Here is a 14,992-nt window from a genome sequence, read left to right on the forward strand (position 1 = left end):
CAGAGTTATTAAAGACACCTGAAGAAAATCTATTTTTAGGTTCCCATGACAGGGATCAGTGTTAGTGTTGACTCGTGACCCTTGACTTTTTTACGCTAGTTATAACAGGGATGTAGTGTGTGAAGTGATTGACTACAGCTCGCTTTTCTTTTTTCATCACAAATCACATCGGAAAAAATGAAAATCAGCTCTAATAATGTCTGTTTTTACATACCTAACCTTTAATGAATGAATCGGGTGGTTTAGTGATCACATGAGGCCAAAGACACTCAGAAAACTAGACCTTCAGAGGTCTTTAGAGACGGAGCGAGATGAATGAATCACTCGGACATTATTCACTGGTTTGAGGTCAGAGACGCTCCTGCATCAATAATTAATATCACTCCTTTCTAAACACTCTCGTCTGAAATATAAGTCATTAGTTCATTCAGTCGTTCAGTCAGACAGGCTGCTAATCGTTAATAACCACCCCGTAATTATGAGTTCCAGCGCAATTTCCTGCTTCCTAACTTTTGAATCATTTCTTCAACAAACAGAAATGACATTCAAAAAAAATTAAAAAAAACACTGAACATTAGTGGTCACTTATTAGTGTGGGTTTGAACTGAAAGGGACAGGAAAAAGAATTCAAAGAAATTCAACACAGGTGATGCATTCTGGGAAACTGAGCACCCTTCCACCGGTGGACTTTAGTGTTTCTGGTCAAATTACAGTAAAATTCAATAGAGTTCGGTTCTGAACGGAGCAGGTCAACAATCAGACTGCAGAAACACTTTTCCAGCCTAGAAATTATTCAATCAAGAAGGACTGTCTAGACGAGTACAAATTCTAGAAAATTTTATTTAAAAAAAAAAAAAAAGGTTTTTGGTTTGAAAACGAGCGAAACGATCTGCCAGTGGGTTTAGCAAAATAATGATATGCCAATGGGTTAGAAATAAAAAAAAAAATTTGCTCACTCAAGTCAAATATTCTTGTATTGTAAAATTTTTGGATGAAATGACACAAAAAAATAAATCAATACATTTTTAAGTATACCATAGAGTAGAGATGTTTAGAGGATATTTGAACAGAAGGACAGGACACAGATACTGAAGCAGAACTAGAAAGGATGAAGTTCTCACCGAGCTGAGAGAAGAAATAATACGGTTCTGTGTCAGATTTCACAGTGAGACTGAACATATGTTCACTAGAAAATAGAAGAGAGAAATGATATAATTGATTCAAAAAATTAATAAAAGCTTTCCGCATGAGTTTCTATGGAAGCATCGAGTTCAAATTTATTCCAAATGTACAACGGCAATAAATAAAACAAACACGCTCTAACTTTACGAAAATTATTGTAATAGGTCATTACAAATGGAATAACTAGTGACAAAATACACTAAAATAATTAAAAATAAAAACAAAGCAGGTGGAACATAAGAAGCCCACAACATACATATATTTATTTATTATATTATAGTTATTTAACCCTATATATAATATGTGTAATTATAATATATTTATATTTTAAAAGACTGAAAAAAGTCTGTTGAAGCAAAACATAAAATCATATTTGTGAATATAATCTTTTATTTACTCTAGAATGATGCAAGAAATGTACACATTTTTATCTCAAGGTATAAAATTTTTTTCTTAAATAAGCATTTTTCATTCATACATTTGCAGATGTATTAATCATTCGTTACAGACCCTGAAGAGAGCGACGGCATCGGCCCGAAGTAAAAAGAGTTCACAATAAAACCCTGCGCCGCTGACCTGATTGGACGAGAGGAAGTATTGCTCCGTGTTTGCCCGTATAAAACACTTTCTTTCTTCTGTCTCACACAAAATAAGCATTGTTCTCAATTATATATAGATATGTACATCAAAAAATACGCTTGGCTGAAGCTATGGGTACTGTGTTATTGAACGTGTGCCGCTGACGCAGGCTGATGACATCATATCCAGGCGTCCACTGAGGGGCGGAGCCGGACTCCAGTGCACTGACCAACCTGAAACACAAACGACAACATCAGGCTTTCTGAAGGCTTGTGTGTGTGTGCGTGTGTGTGTGTGTGTGTGTGTGTGTGTGTGTGTGTGTGTGTGTGTGTGTGTGTGTGTGTGTGTGTGTGTGTGTGCGCCTGTGTGTGTGTCAGGTGATGAAGATGAAGTGTTACAGTAGAGGAACAGTCTTTCGTTACACGGATGTTAAAAAGCCCTCAGAGATGCACACAGATCAATAGCAGCTCCACAGAAAATCCACTCGACGGAAATATACAGAAGAATATTCAGGGTCAAGAGAAGCAGAACGGCATTTCTAAAAGCTCCATCGACAGAATCTTCAGAGAAATCATTTCACTCACGCCTGACCGAAAACAAACAGGTAATGGAAGTGAATGGGTGCCGTCAGATTGAGAGTCCGATTAAAAACGTCAGAATAACAGGGATGTAGTGTGTGACGGACCAGAGCGCTGGGGATTATTCCGATGTTTTGATCAGACTCTCATTCTGACGGCACCCATTCACTTCCATTCACTCATCCTGATCCTGGATAAACTGAAGACGCACGATTCTGTTTGTTCTACAGAGCTCTAATTCATTCCGTACAAGAAGCAGCCGTATTCAATTACAAGTAAATGATATAAAAACGCTTTTATCTCTCTCCGTGGATGTTTTTTCCCCTCAGTAATTTGGCTTAATACATGGAAAATATTTACAAGCACAATTAAACCTAATCATCATAAAACATGTTTTTAATTACCTCAGGAAACACACATCATCACACACACGCGGCGTGTTGGAGAAGTAATGCGTAATGTACATAAAAACGGTGCTTTTAAATTGAAACGTGCGTCCGTCGCAGGAATAAAGAGAGCGCCGTACAATCAGTCCAGGAGAGCAGCGGCTAATTTGCATCTTCATTAACAGAAGCTTTTCACTTACGCTGAGATCTCGGGATAAAGGCGGTAATTAACACAAACTGCCCCACAATTTAAGAGTTTGCCTGAAAGCACAAGCATTAATTAAACATTCACAGGGCCACGAACACGCAGCTCTCGAAGCCTGCATCCTACAGAAATCACCTTTCATTCAATCCTTGTGCTGAAACTGGTTCTTGTTCTGGCTTGACGATTTAAATGTTGAATACTGTGATAAAAACACCAATAATAGCCAGAATTAAAAAAAAAAACATTTTATGCATATTGGGAGATTTGAATCATGCATTGGCTTGAAATACACAGTGACTCTTATTTTGAAATTTTGAATTTTTATCTGCTCGTTCAAAAGGTGAGAGAAACCAATCAGATAAATATTTCATGCATTATGCATGCATTTTAATCATAAGCTAACCATAAAAATATCCGCTCTTATTTAGAAATGTTTATGCTTTTTTTTTTGTCATTTTTATCAGCGCTATTATATTATAAATATTATGAATAATATATATATATTTTTTCCTTTTGTTGTTTTCATTTCATTTTTGTTCAAATTTGAGTAATTGTCCTGTGATTTTTATTAGGTTTTGTTTTTAAAATGTCTAAATGTTTTCGAACTTCACGTGAAAGTGAGATATGAAGAAGCGCTTTATTTTTACCCTCGTCTCAGTAAAAGGTGCTGCATGCTTCTTCTTTTAAACAGCACTAAAAAAACACTGTGAGAAATTCATGAGGCACTGGATCCATCCTCATCAACAAACACAGACGGAGTGAATGTGTGAAAGCAGAATGAAAGGATTGTGAGGACAGACTCATTTATCTTACAAACACACACCACTGGAATTAATGCAAATGCTATTGGTTTCCGAGCGTGCGCTAATTTGTATTTAAATTGTGTTTCGTGTCGGAGCTCTTCTCATAAACACGTTCAATCCCATCCAGAGATAAACAACAGTTCAACATCAGTCCGCTGTCACACACACACACACGCACACACACACACACACACACACACACACACACACACACACACACACACACACACACACACACACACACACACACACACACACACACACACACACACACACACACACACACACACACACACACACACACACACACACACACACACACGCACACACACACACACACACACACACACACACACACACACACACACACACACACACGCACACACACACACACACACACACACACACACGTTTAAAAGTGATCTACATACCGAAACACCTAGATCTCAAACTACTAGAGGTGTTTAAGAACACTGGAGAAACTATAAAAATGATATAAAGTTCTGGATTTGAGAGATGCTTTCTTGAAATCGTGAGACTATTTGTGTTTCAGAGTCAGGAAGCGGGAGGTTTTGATTTCCCTTCATGTGTTTGTCAGTTCATCCAGCTCAACTCTGCTGGGAGTCACACACAGAAACTACTGAATACTGATCCAGGACAACTAAACTCATCAAATACATTATACACTTGTTTCTCTTTTTTCAAAATCTTTTACAAAAGTACAATATAAAAAATATAAACTAATGACAAATATATGCAAACAAAAATTACACATGCATAAAAATGTTTTGGTTTACATATTGGTTTTGGTAATATGTTAAAGGTGTTTTGATTTAAAAAATAAGAAAAACTATTTATAAACTATTTATAATATTCACAAAACAATTGTTTAATAAAAGCTATCAAATACAATTTTTTTTTAATGTAAACTTACTAAAACGTTTGTGTGTGTGTTTTACTTTAAATCTTTGTTCTTCACTTCTTTGTAAGAAGTATTATATCTATATTTAAACATAAAAGAGCAAACTATTTTAAATATTTGTAGACTTTTCAGACAAATGGGTTTAAAGTTTTCAGATATGGTTTTAAAAAACGGTTCCCTTGTTTAATGTTTTGTAAAAGTACTAACACTACATTTAAGAAAATAATAATGACAAAAAAAGCATGTTATAAATGTACGCTCCTCTAATTTTTACTGCAGTCTTTAATCTCTTTTCAGCTGTTGTTTCCAGCACATGCTTTCAAATGTGTTTTTTTGGTGAATTGAGCCAGAAAGCGATGGTCCTGAATGTGTTTGACGATGATGATGATGATGATGATGATAGATTAAGTTGAGCCCGCTGAATTACAGCAGCATAACAAGCTCGGCAAAAACAGAGAAGAGCAATGCATTCTGGGTGAGCGTCGGGTGAAGACACCACATGATGTGCATTGAGAGCTTCTTTCAGGGCAGGGAATAAAATAAAGATGAGTTTGTGGAAATAAAGCCATTGCACTAATTCCACCCGGCGGAGAGATTTCTGATATTCCTGATATTTTATTGCTCGGTGAAGCAGCAAATGCTAAACAGTATTGAATATTCAGAAAAGTGTGTTTCTGTCGACGAGCATCAGCTTTCAGATGGAGGAAAATCCAGAATATTAATTATTAATTCCCTTTTTAAAAAAAAAAAAAAAAAAAAAAAAGTCGGAGGAGGATGATGATGATGAAGATGAAGAGGCTGAAGTGATGTGGCTGTTCTTAATGAGGCTCTGAATATTTGATGTCCGCGTGAGCTCAGAGCCGGAGAGAAACTCACACAGAGCTAATATTACACACCGAGCTGAGGTCAGAGGTCAGAGCTCAGAGCTCAAACACTCTTAAAGGAATCATCAACATTAGCTGTAGCGTGCTCGTCCTCATCTTCATCAGATCAGGGGAAATGTGTCTCAGTAACGGAAGTGAATGGGTGCCGTCAGAACGAGAGTCTGATAAAAACATCAGAATAATCCACATCCTCCGGTCCGTCAGCGAACATCTGGAGAAGACAGAAGATCAAACTAATCCAGAATTAAGAGTCTATAATCTATAATAACTCTTCCTTCGGTGAAAAAGTGTTCTGGTCTGAATCAGGAGAGAAATCCGCTCAGACCAAGCAGCGTTTAAAACGGCTCTGAACTAATGTGTGTCTGATTTAATTGGAGGAGATGCACTTTAGTTATTATAGATTGTGGACTCTGAAGACAAAAGCTGAAACAAATCCATAATTAAGACATATTTTTTAATTGTTTAGAGCGGTTTTAAACACCTGATCTCCAGTTTCAGACCAGATATTATAGACTTGGTTTGATCTTCTGTCTTCTCCAGATGTGGACTGCTCTCATTCTGACGGCACCCATTCACATCCACCACCGAGACATTCTCCTGATCTTGTGTGAGCGGAGCTACACTCTCTGACTCTGGAGCCCAGGTCTTCTCCGGAGGTCTCTCACCTGTCTCTTCACGCCGCTCTCCCCTGTGTGTCTCGGCTGGACTCGGCGGCTCGAGCCAAACCATCGGCCATCAGAGCTTCCTCCAGACTGCGTCGAGCCTGATGCACCTTCAGCTCCTGCTCCCTGAGGAAGAGGAGGAGGAGAGCGATGAAGGCTGTCCGTGCTCACGTTACACAAGATCATGCTTACACCTCCTTTACGCTTCACCTAAAGACGCGGTTCAGCATTCATTTAATATATTAAGTATTTATATATTAATGACGTGAACGGTCCCTGTCAAATAAACCACAGATAAATAATAAAAAAATCAATTTCCTTCACCGGGACAGCAATCCCAGAATGCATGTTGAATCAAAAACAAAGAAGAGATGCTTCTTCCTGAATCGGCTCGATCTGTAGAAAGCTCCTCCTTCTAAAAAGCCGAGGTGTGCTCTGATTGGCCAGCTATCCTCAGCCCTGTTATTGGCCGAATATCTCAAGCATGTAAGCAGCAGCTTCTTTAAACAAGAGAACTAAGTTAAAGGTTCAGAAGCTCCAGACTGTTCTTGTAGAGAATCAGTCTCTTTCTAGTCTCAGATTCAGGAATCAGTTCTCTGTAAATGTGCTGAACACACTCTAATATTTCTGTTCAGCTGTAAACTTAACACTGATTTCTAGTCGCCTTCTCTTTTGGAAATACAAAGAAAGTAGTTTCACTTTCAACGAAACGCAGCGTCTCCAGAACATGGCGCCCACAGCTCCGCCTACTTTCTTTGAGTAAACGTATGGGCGGAGTTATGATAATAAACCCACTCTGTGATGTAGAGAAGTGGGGGCGTGTTTAAACCAACTGTTTTCATAACTTTAATAAACATCATCTTTTTGAGACTTTATTCTTTCTCACTTTAGGGATGACTTGATGTTTTTTTCACAAGCTGTCAGATGAGATCAAACATAAAATAGCATAATATGAACACGTTCAAATTAATGATTTTAATTTAATTCCTTGTGCTTTTATCAGTTTTACAGTTTTTTTTGTTAACATTTATTTAAATTTCAGTTTTCTATTCACTGATTTGTTTACTTTTTGTTCTTTTTAGAATTATGTTATAGTTCTACATTAGACTTCTTTCAGACAGATAACTTTCATTATTTGCATTCTTAATTCAAATTTTAGTTTCATTTACTTTTATTTACTTTAGTTTCAGTTTCAATTTTCATAATTGTTTTGTACTTACTGTATTTTCTTATCAGTTGTCTCTTTTTAGGTTTAATTTATTTTTAGGTTTTATTCATTTCTAATGCGTAATTTTATCACTTATAACTTATCATAAACGTAATATTTCATCAAGGCAACGTTTTCATCTTCAATAGCGGCCATTTTTACTCTAACTTCAGCTGTATTTCATCATTTATTAGTTAGTGATCACCAGTCAGTCATTTTAGCACTTCAACTTCAATTTTAGTTTGCAAGGCAGAATTTTCACTCGTATTTTATTTCACATACAAACATGTTTTATGAGTTCTAGTTTCTGATGACATCCCTGACAGGGTCCAGAGTTGTTTGTCTCTCATCTCCACCTGAAATGATTTTTATCAGGCGCTGCTCACTATAGACTAAGATGTTCTTCAAAAAACTAAAGAAAGAAATTGATGTGACTGCTCGTTACTGGCTGAAGAGTCAGAGAAGAGGACAACGATGATGAAAAATTAAATCATGACTGTTTGGGTTAAAGATGACTAATGTTTCCAAGAGTCACTGAGAGAAGATCCTGCAGAATCCTGAGGACGCTCGTAAACACACACACACACACACACACACACACACACACACACAGGCTCAGGGATGGAGGAGGGAGCGAGTGTTTTCTGCGCATCTTGAATGATAATGATGTTCATGAAGCGCTGACGCTCCTGTGTTTCCATCAGAGCACACACAACACAAGATCTGTGCTGCATGTGAACACACACACACACACACACACACACTTACTGATTCCTGTTCACACCAACCTCTCAATCACCTCCTTCTTAGAAAATCAAGAAAACTGAGGTTTAATCTCTCTCACAGACAACACACAGCTCTAACGCATGAGCACACACACCCTACACACACACACACACACACACACACACACACACACACACACACAGACAGAGACAGCATGCGTGTGCATCTACTGCCACCTTGTGTTTTGGACTGAAATCTGTTGACATTGAACTGGAAGAAGACTTATTGACATTTAGCTCCTTCAGATTATTATTATTCCTCCAGCCATATTTCAGTATGGAGATATATGTATGTGTCTATGATAACAGAACTATTAATAGACAACAATTAATTAATGAATATTAAAAAATAAAACATTTGAAGTAATTAAAAAAAAAGTTAATTAGTTAATTATATATATATATATATATATATATATATATATATATATATATATATATATATATATAGATAGATAGATAGATATAGATAGATAGATAATTATTCTTTAACAATTAAATAAAAATAATGCATTACTTAATATAAGACTGTAAAAATAAAATTAAAATAAATCCATTTTAATTAAAAAACTATGAAGAAAATAACATTTTTAATAATTAATTGCAAACAAGAACAAATAAATAACAGCAATTAAATAATTAGAAATAGAATACATTTTAAAATACATTAAAAAAGTACATTTAAAAAAAATATATATGTGTGTGTGTGTGTGTGTGTGTGTGTCTCCTGGAGAGAGAGACTGAGCTCCATTACAAAAGTGTTTCACACTAAAACACAAACCGTTAAACATGGTCTTGCCAGATCTTTACGTGAGGATGCCCCCCGTAGAAGCGTTCCTGATCAGTCGGCCGGTTTATTCAAAGTGATTACCACCTCCAGCTAACCGGCGTTTAACCAGCGCTCCACGGCACAGGCCCTGCGTCCGTCTCATCAGTATGCTGAAGAAACACCAGGCTCTCAACGACTACGGCAGGAAAATCTTATTTCACTTGTGTTTCTCGAACAGCAAGCATCCAATTTAGCGGCGGGCCGGAGCCAAATGACTCTCGCGCATCAATCTGAAGAGAAGCAGGAGGCTTTGAGCTCGTCTTCACCTGAAACACGGACTCCTCTCGCCGCCGTGAATACAGACTACACGCCTGGTGATATAACAGACGCATTTAGCCGCTTGAAGTCAATGTGAGCGACCGTTCTGTGTCTCGAACGCCGGCTGGTCACGTGCTTGAAAGGTCACCGCTAAACTTACCGTATGTCTTCGTCTGTGACGGTGAAGGCCTTGCAGAGCGGCTGGGACGTGTTCAGCCAGATGGCCGGGTTCTTCTCGGCCGCCGACGACGTCTGACCGGTGATGGGCGCCGAGCTCATGTGAAGGGCGCTGGCGATGGCCGACAGGAGCGTCTCGTCCGACGAGTCCGGCCCGATACCTGCTCCACAGGACACACGTTAGCCAGCGGTCACTAGCACCGCTCACACCTGACCCCGCCACTTACTCTGGAGACCTCGGGGCAGGTCCATCGTCCGGAGCGCCTCGTCCGACACGTCCGATGACCGCAGACCCTTCAGACGCTTCTCCCAGAACAGCTGAGAGAAACACGGCAGAGAATTATCATCTGGACAGCTTTTAAATACTGTCCTAACAAACCCTGCCTGTCTAGTCAGCTTTCATTTAAAAAAAAAATGAACCCGTCACTGCTTGTGAGCTCCACGGTCACATATGACATTAGAAAAACACTGAAAGAAAATAAAGCACTGAAAACAACATAGAAATATGCAAAAACATAAACTAAAACTCAAATGAAAATTAATTAATTAATCAAAACTAATGAATAAATATTACAGTATTAAAAACTAGACATTTAAAAAAATATGAAAAGGCACAAAAATAGATCAATGTAAACAAACTACAAAAAAATCCTGACAACTATTTTAAGTTAAACAAAGCTAGAAAAAAAATAATACTAAATACTAATAAATACAATATTTAAAAAAATTAATAAATTAAAAATTACATGGACCAATAAACTAAATTAATTACCTTTAAAATGTTTAAACACACAGATACCAATAAATAAATAAATTCATAAATAGATATGATTTATCAAGGAAATGCAGCACAATGATCAGATTTCTAATCTATTCTGAATGCATTAAGAGATTTTCTGTTAAACTACTAGTGAGGATAACTAGTCCTTCTGCATCCTCTAGTGGTCAACACTAGATACAGCTTTAAAACACAACTACTCCGTCATTCGCTGACACCGCTTGAATTAGAAGTTAACTAACAAACAACAGAATTAATAGGTGAATAAAAATAAAGCACCATTATTAAAAGCTAAACTAGACGTAGAGTCTGATGCAGCTGATTTCTTGTTAATAAAAGCTAAAAGATTTTCATCAACTGAAAAAGAAAAGAAAACGAAGGTAAATAGAAATATTTGGTAAGACTTTAGAACAGGTAACATTCACTCTTAACTATGACTTCTCCTTCAATAAATTAGCTGATTATTATTATTATTATTATTATTATTATTATTATTAGTTAGCGCAGTGGTAGTTAAGTTTAGATAGAAAAAGGTATTAATAAGCGTTTAGTTTAATACTAGTACTAAATGGCTAATATTGCAGTAATATTCAGGCTAGTTTAGAGCCCCTTAAATGAAGTGAAGCTGAAGGGACCTGTCTGGGCTGCTCCGTGGCTCTCTGGAGGTCGGTCTTGACCTTGTTGTTGGGATGGTTGACCACTTTAGTGACCGGCTGTTTGAAGATGGAGGCTGTTTGTCTGATGGGCAGAGCTGTGTTCAGATCCGGCTTCCCCTGAAAACACACACACACACACACACACACACACACACACACACACACACACACGTCAGGATTCAGAAGATCTGCTGCTTTCACTCGATTCACAATCAGAGTCTGAAATCAATACTAATTCATCAATATTGTAAAATTTACCTTGAAATTTAATGAATTTAAATTAATTCCCCTGACATTGTGCTGTGTGTCTGAAGAGAGATGATACGACAGAGAGAGAGTGTGTGTAGGACAGAATAGTCAAAATAGTCTCTCTCTCTCTCTCTCTCTCTCTCTCTCTCTCTCTCTCTCTCTCTCTCTCTCTCTCTCTCTCTCTCTCTCTCTCTCTCTCTCTCTCTCTCTCTCTCTCTCTCTCTCTCTCTCTCTCTGTCTCTCTCTCTCTCTCTCTCTCTCTCTCTCTCTCTCTCTCTCTCTCTGTCTCTCTCTCTCTCTCTCTCTTCTCTCTCTCTCTCTCTCTCTCTCTCTCTCTCTCTCTCTCTCTCTCTCTCTCTCTCTCTCTCTCTCTCTCTCTCTCTCTCTCTCTCTCTCTCTCTCTCTCTCTCTCTCTCTCTCTCTCTCTCTCTCTCTCTCTCTCTCTCTCTCTCTCTCTCTCTCTCTCTCTCTCTCTCTCTCTCTCTCTCTCTCTCTCTCTCTCTCTCTCTCTCTCTCTCTCTCTCTCTCTCTCTCTCTCTCTCTCTCTCTCTCTCTCTCTCTCTCTCTCTCTCTCTCTCTCTCTCTCTCTCTCTCTCTCTCTCTCTCTCTCTCTCTCTCTCTCTCTCTCTCTCTCTCTCTCTCTCTCTCTCTCTCTCTCTCTCTCTCTCTCTCTCTCTCTCTCTCTCTCTCTCTCTCTCTCTCTCTCTCTCTCTCTCTCTCTCTCTCTCTCTCTCTCTCTCTCTCTCTCTCTCTCTCTCTCTCTCTCTCTCTCTCTCTCTCTCTCTCTCTCTCTCTCTCTCTCTCTCTCTCTCTCTCTCTCTCTCTCTCTCTCTCTCTCTCTCTCTCTCTCTCTCTCTCTCTCTCTCTCTCTCTCTCTCTCTCTCTCTCTCTCTCTCTCTCTCTCTCTCTCTCTCTCTCTCTCTCTCTCTCTCTCTCTCTCTCTCTCTCTCTCTCTCTCTCTCTCTCTCTCTCTCTCTCTCTCTCTCTCTCTCTCTCTCTCTCTCTCTCTCTCTCTCTCTCTCTCTCTCTCTCTCTCTCTCTCTCTCTCTCTCTCTCTCTCTCTCTCTCTCTCTCTCTCTCTCTCTCTCTCTCTCTCTGTCTCTCTCTCTCTCTCTCTCTCTCTCTCTCTCTCTCTCTCTCTCTCTCTCTCTCTCTCTCTGAGTGTGTGTCACGGGGCGAGGCATGTCACCACACCTCAGTAACGTCCAGTCTGATGAACACAGACCTGTTCTGGAAGTTATGAATGCATGATCTCAGAAATCCTGCCTCATCAGAAGTTCTGACTCATAATGATGAAGAGTTTCTGTTAAGCAGCTCGTCAAGAGCAAATGTAGAATACAGACTCTGAACTGAAAACGAAAGCGTATGAAGGTTGATATCATATCAGACACGCTTCACAGGATCAGTGAGACAGCAGAAAACTAGCTTGGTTTAAATGAACACACTTTGTCTATTTACACTCTGTTTTCTCTGATTGGACAGTTATTTGATCTTTAAAACGCGCGCTGGATCTATCCTTCAAAACTTCAATATTCTGAATTTAAAAAAAGAAGAGTAAAATATACAGATGAGAGAGAATGTTTCTGCAGCTTATAGTAGCCAGATATCAAAGCGCTAGTAAAACACACAACTCTACACAACTCCATACAAGTCTTCACAATTTTGGCCGGGTTCTCCTGTACACTTCTCAATCCAGGGACTAAATATCATGTTTCTTGGGCTCACTTCAACCTGCGCACATGAAAAACAACCCACAGAAACAGTGCTTCAATAATCCGACTCTGCTGGAAAAGCGTGGACTTGGCAACACTGGTATGACTACAGTGACCGGGTCACCAGAAACACAGACTGGACTGACTAGTTACACCACTCACAGGCATCTTATCTGAGTAACATGATGGCATACACTCATATATCTGCAACATCTCATACTGGCCAATAAAATATCAAATCAGGCATATCCACAAAACTCTACACAACTCCATGCAAATCATCACAACTCCGTGTGTCTTCATACTTTGGTGAAGATGCTGATACTAGTGTGTGTGTGTGTGTGTCGTTCTGAGAGTGAGACGTGTGTGTGTGTGTGTGTCGTTCTGAGAGTGAGAAGTGTGTGTGTGTGTGTGTGTGTGTGTGTGTGTGTGTGTGTGTGTGTGTGTGTGTGTGTGTGTGTGAGAGTGAGAAAAGTGTGTCTGTGTGTGTTCTGAGAGAGTGAGACGTGTGTGTGTGTCATTCTGAGAGAGACGTGTGTGTGTCGTTCTGAGAGTGAAAGAAGTGTGTGTGTGTGTCGTTCTGAGAGTGAGACGTGTGTGTGTGTGTGTGTGTGTGTGTGTGTGTGTGTGTGTGTGTCGTTCTGAGAGAGTGAGACGTGTGTGTGTCATTCTGAGAGTGAGACGTGTGTGTGTGTGTGTTGTTCTGAGAGAGACGTGTGTGTGTCATTCTGAGAGTGAGAGAAGTGTGTGTGTGTGTGTGTGTGTGTGTGTGTGTGTGTGTGTCATTCTGAGAGTGAGACGTGTGTGTGTGTGTGGTTCTGAGAGAGTGAGACACGTGTGTGTGTGTGTGTGTGTGTGTGTGTGTGTGTGTGTGTGTGTGTGTGTGTGGTGTTCTGAGAGTGAGAAGTACATGTGTGTCATTCTGAAAGAGTGAGACATGAGAGTGTGTTCTGAGAGTGAGGGGTGTGTGTGTCATTCTGATAGTGAGGAGTGTGTGTGTGTGTGTGTGTGTGTGTTGTTCAGCACCTTGCTCAGGCTGAGGTTGTCGCTGCGCAGTCTCTGCTTGTTCTTCTGCATCTTGCTGGGCATCATTTTGCCCGTCCGGAAGTCGAAGCATCCCAGATCCACCGAGTTCCCCAGATAGCGGGACAGCTGTGGTTTACTCCGGAACTTCTTTCCTGTGGGACTGGAGCAAAAAACAACAACTTCAACACACTAAAAGTCTTCCAACTCTTCTGACTTCAGACTGAACAAGTTCACAGTGGGGAGTTCTGGCTCTTCTGCTCACCGAGGATGCATTTATTAAAATATTAATTTCAAACAGCTGTTTTCTGACTGAGAGTTTATTTCTGTGATGCGCAGCTAAACCTTCAGCATCATCAAAGTCTTCAGTGTCACGTGATCTTTAGAAATCATTAAAGTCACTAATATACTGATTTACTGCTCAAGAAACATTTCTGATTATTATTATTAAAGCGGAAATTATAAAATGTATTTTTCAGGATTCACAAATGAGAACAGCAGCATTTATTATTTCAATATTATAAACGGTCACTTTTGATAAATTTAATGCGTTTCTGATGCATAAAATAATACAATTTCTTAAAAAGAAAAAGCCTATGGATTATAAAGGATTGGTAGTCATACTAATAAAGGTTATGGTCGTGAAACCTGGTCACAGCGGCTGAAGATATGAAAACATACACACGAAATCAAAACTGGCTGTAATCTATATGCATTAATACAAACTAAAACAATAAAACAGGAGCCAGCTGAAGCCATCATCACCACGCAATCAGCTCATGATTTAAGAGAAAAAATCTGTCCCATCCTGCAGTTTCTCTCAGAAGCCCATGATATTAGAGAGGAGAAGTGTGTTATGAACGGTTTCTTGTTGAGCCTGAGACTAAAGCCCTAATCTGCTCAGATAAAGCTCTGGTCTCCAGGAGAGCTGACCCTTGGACTGACCGCAGCAGGACTAGTTAACCCGCAGTGACACGTCCACACCAACCACCATTATATAACCTCAGATCAGCAGCAAACACAAAGGAGAAATGGAAAAATCATGATTTATCTTTTTCTTTTTTTTTCTCAATCAGTGTTTTCTTAATAAATAGGAATAAGACGCTCATTTGAATGA

At 39.2% G+C, this 14,992-nt stretch overlaps 1 protein-coding gene across 2 annotated transcripts in view; it reads right to left on the minus strand.

Annotated features, from left to right (window-relative positions):
• Positions 1-1,554: 1,554 nt before the first annotated feature.
• The window catches only part of mbd2 (methyl-CpG binding domain protein 2), a 20,249-nt gene continuing 6,811 nt past the window's right edge, over positions 1,555-14,992 (minus strand). Inside the window, exons 2-7 of one of the 2 annotated variants that reach the window (XM_043240156.1) lie at positions 13,879-14,038; positions 10,871-11,008; positions 9,685-9,775; positions 9,441-9,618; positions 6,205-6,327; positions 1,857-1,994 (exon numbers count right to left, since the gene is read on the minus strand). In XM_043240156.1, coding sequence (XP_043096091.1) covers positions 6,213-6,327; positions 9,441-9,618; positions 9,685-9,775; positions 10,871-11,008; positions 13,879-14,038 — 682 coding nt within the window. In that variant the 3' untranslated portion in view covers positions 1,857-1,994; positions 6,205-6,212. Of the gene's footprint in view, positions 1,995-6,204; positions 6,328-9,440; positions 9,619-9,684; positions 9,776-10,870; positions 11,009-13,878; positions 14,039-14,992 lie in introns of both variants that reach the window. The other variant, XM_043240155.1, reaches the window with a different exon arrangement.

This window comes from Puntigrus tetrazona, chromosome 5 (genome assembly GCF_018831695.1).
Source record: "Puntigrus tetrazona isolate hp1 chromosome 5, ASM1883169v1, whole genome shotgun sequence".
NCBI lineage: Eukaryota > Metazoa > Chordata > Actinopteri > Cypriniformes > Cyprinidae > Puntigrus > Puntigrus tetrazona.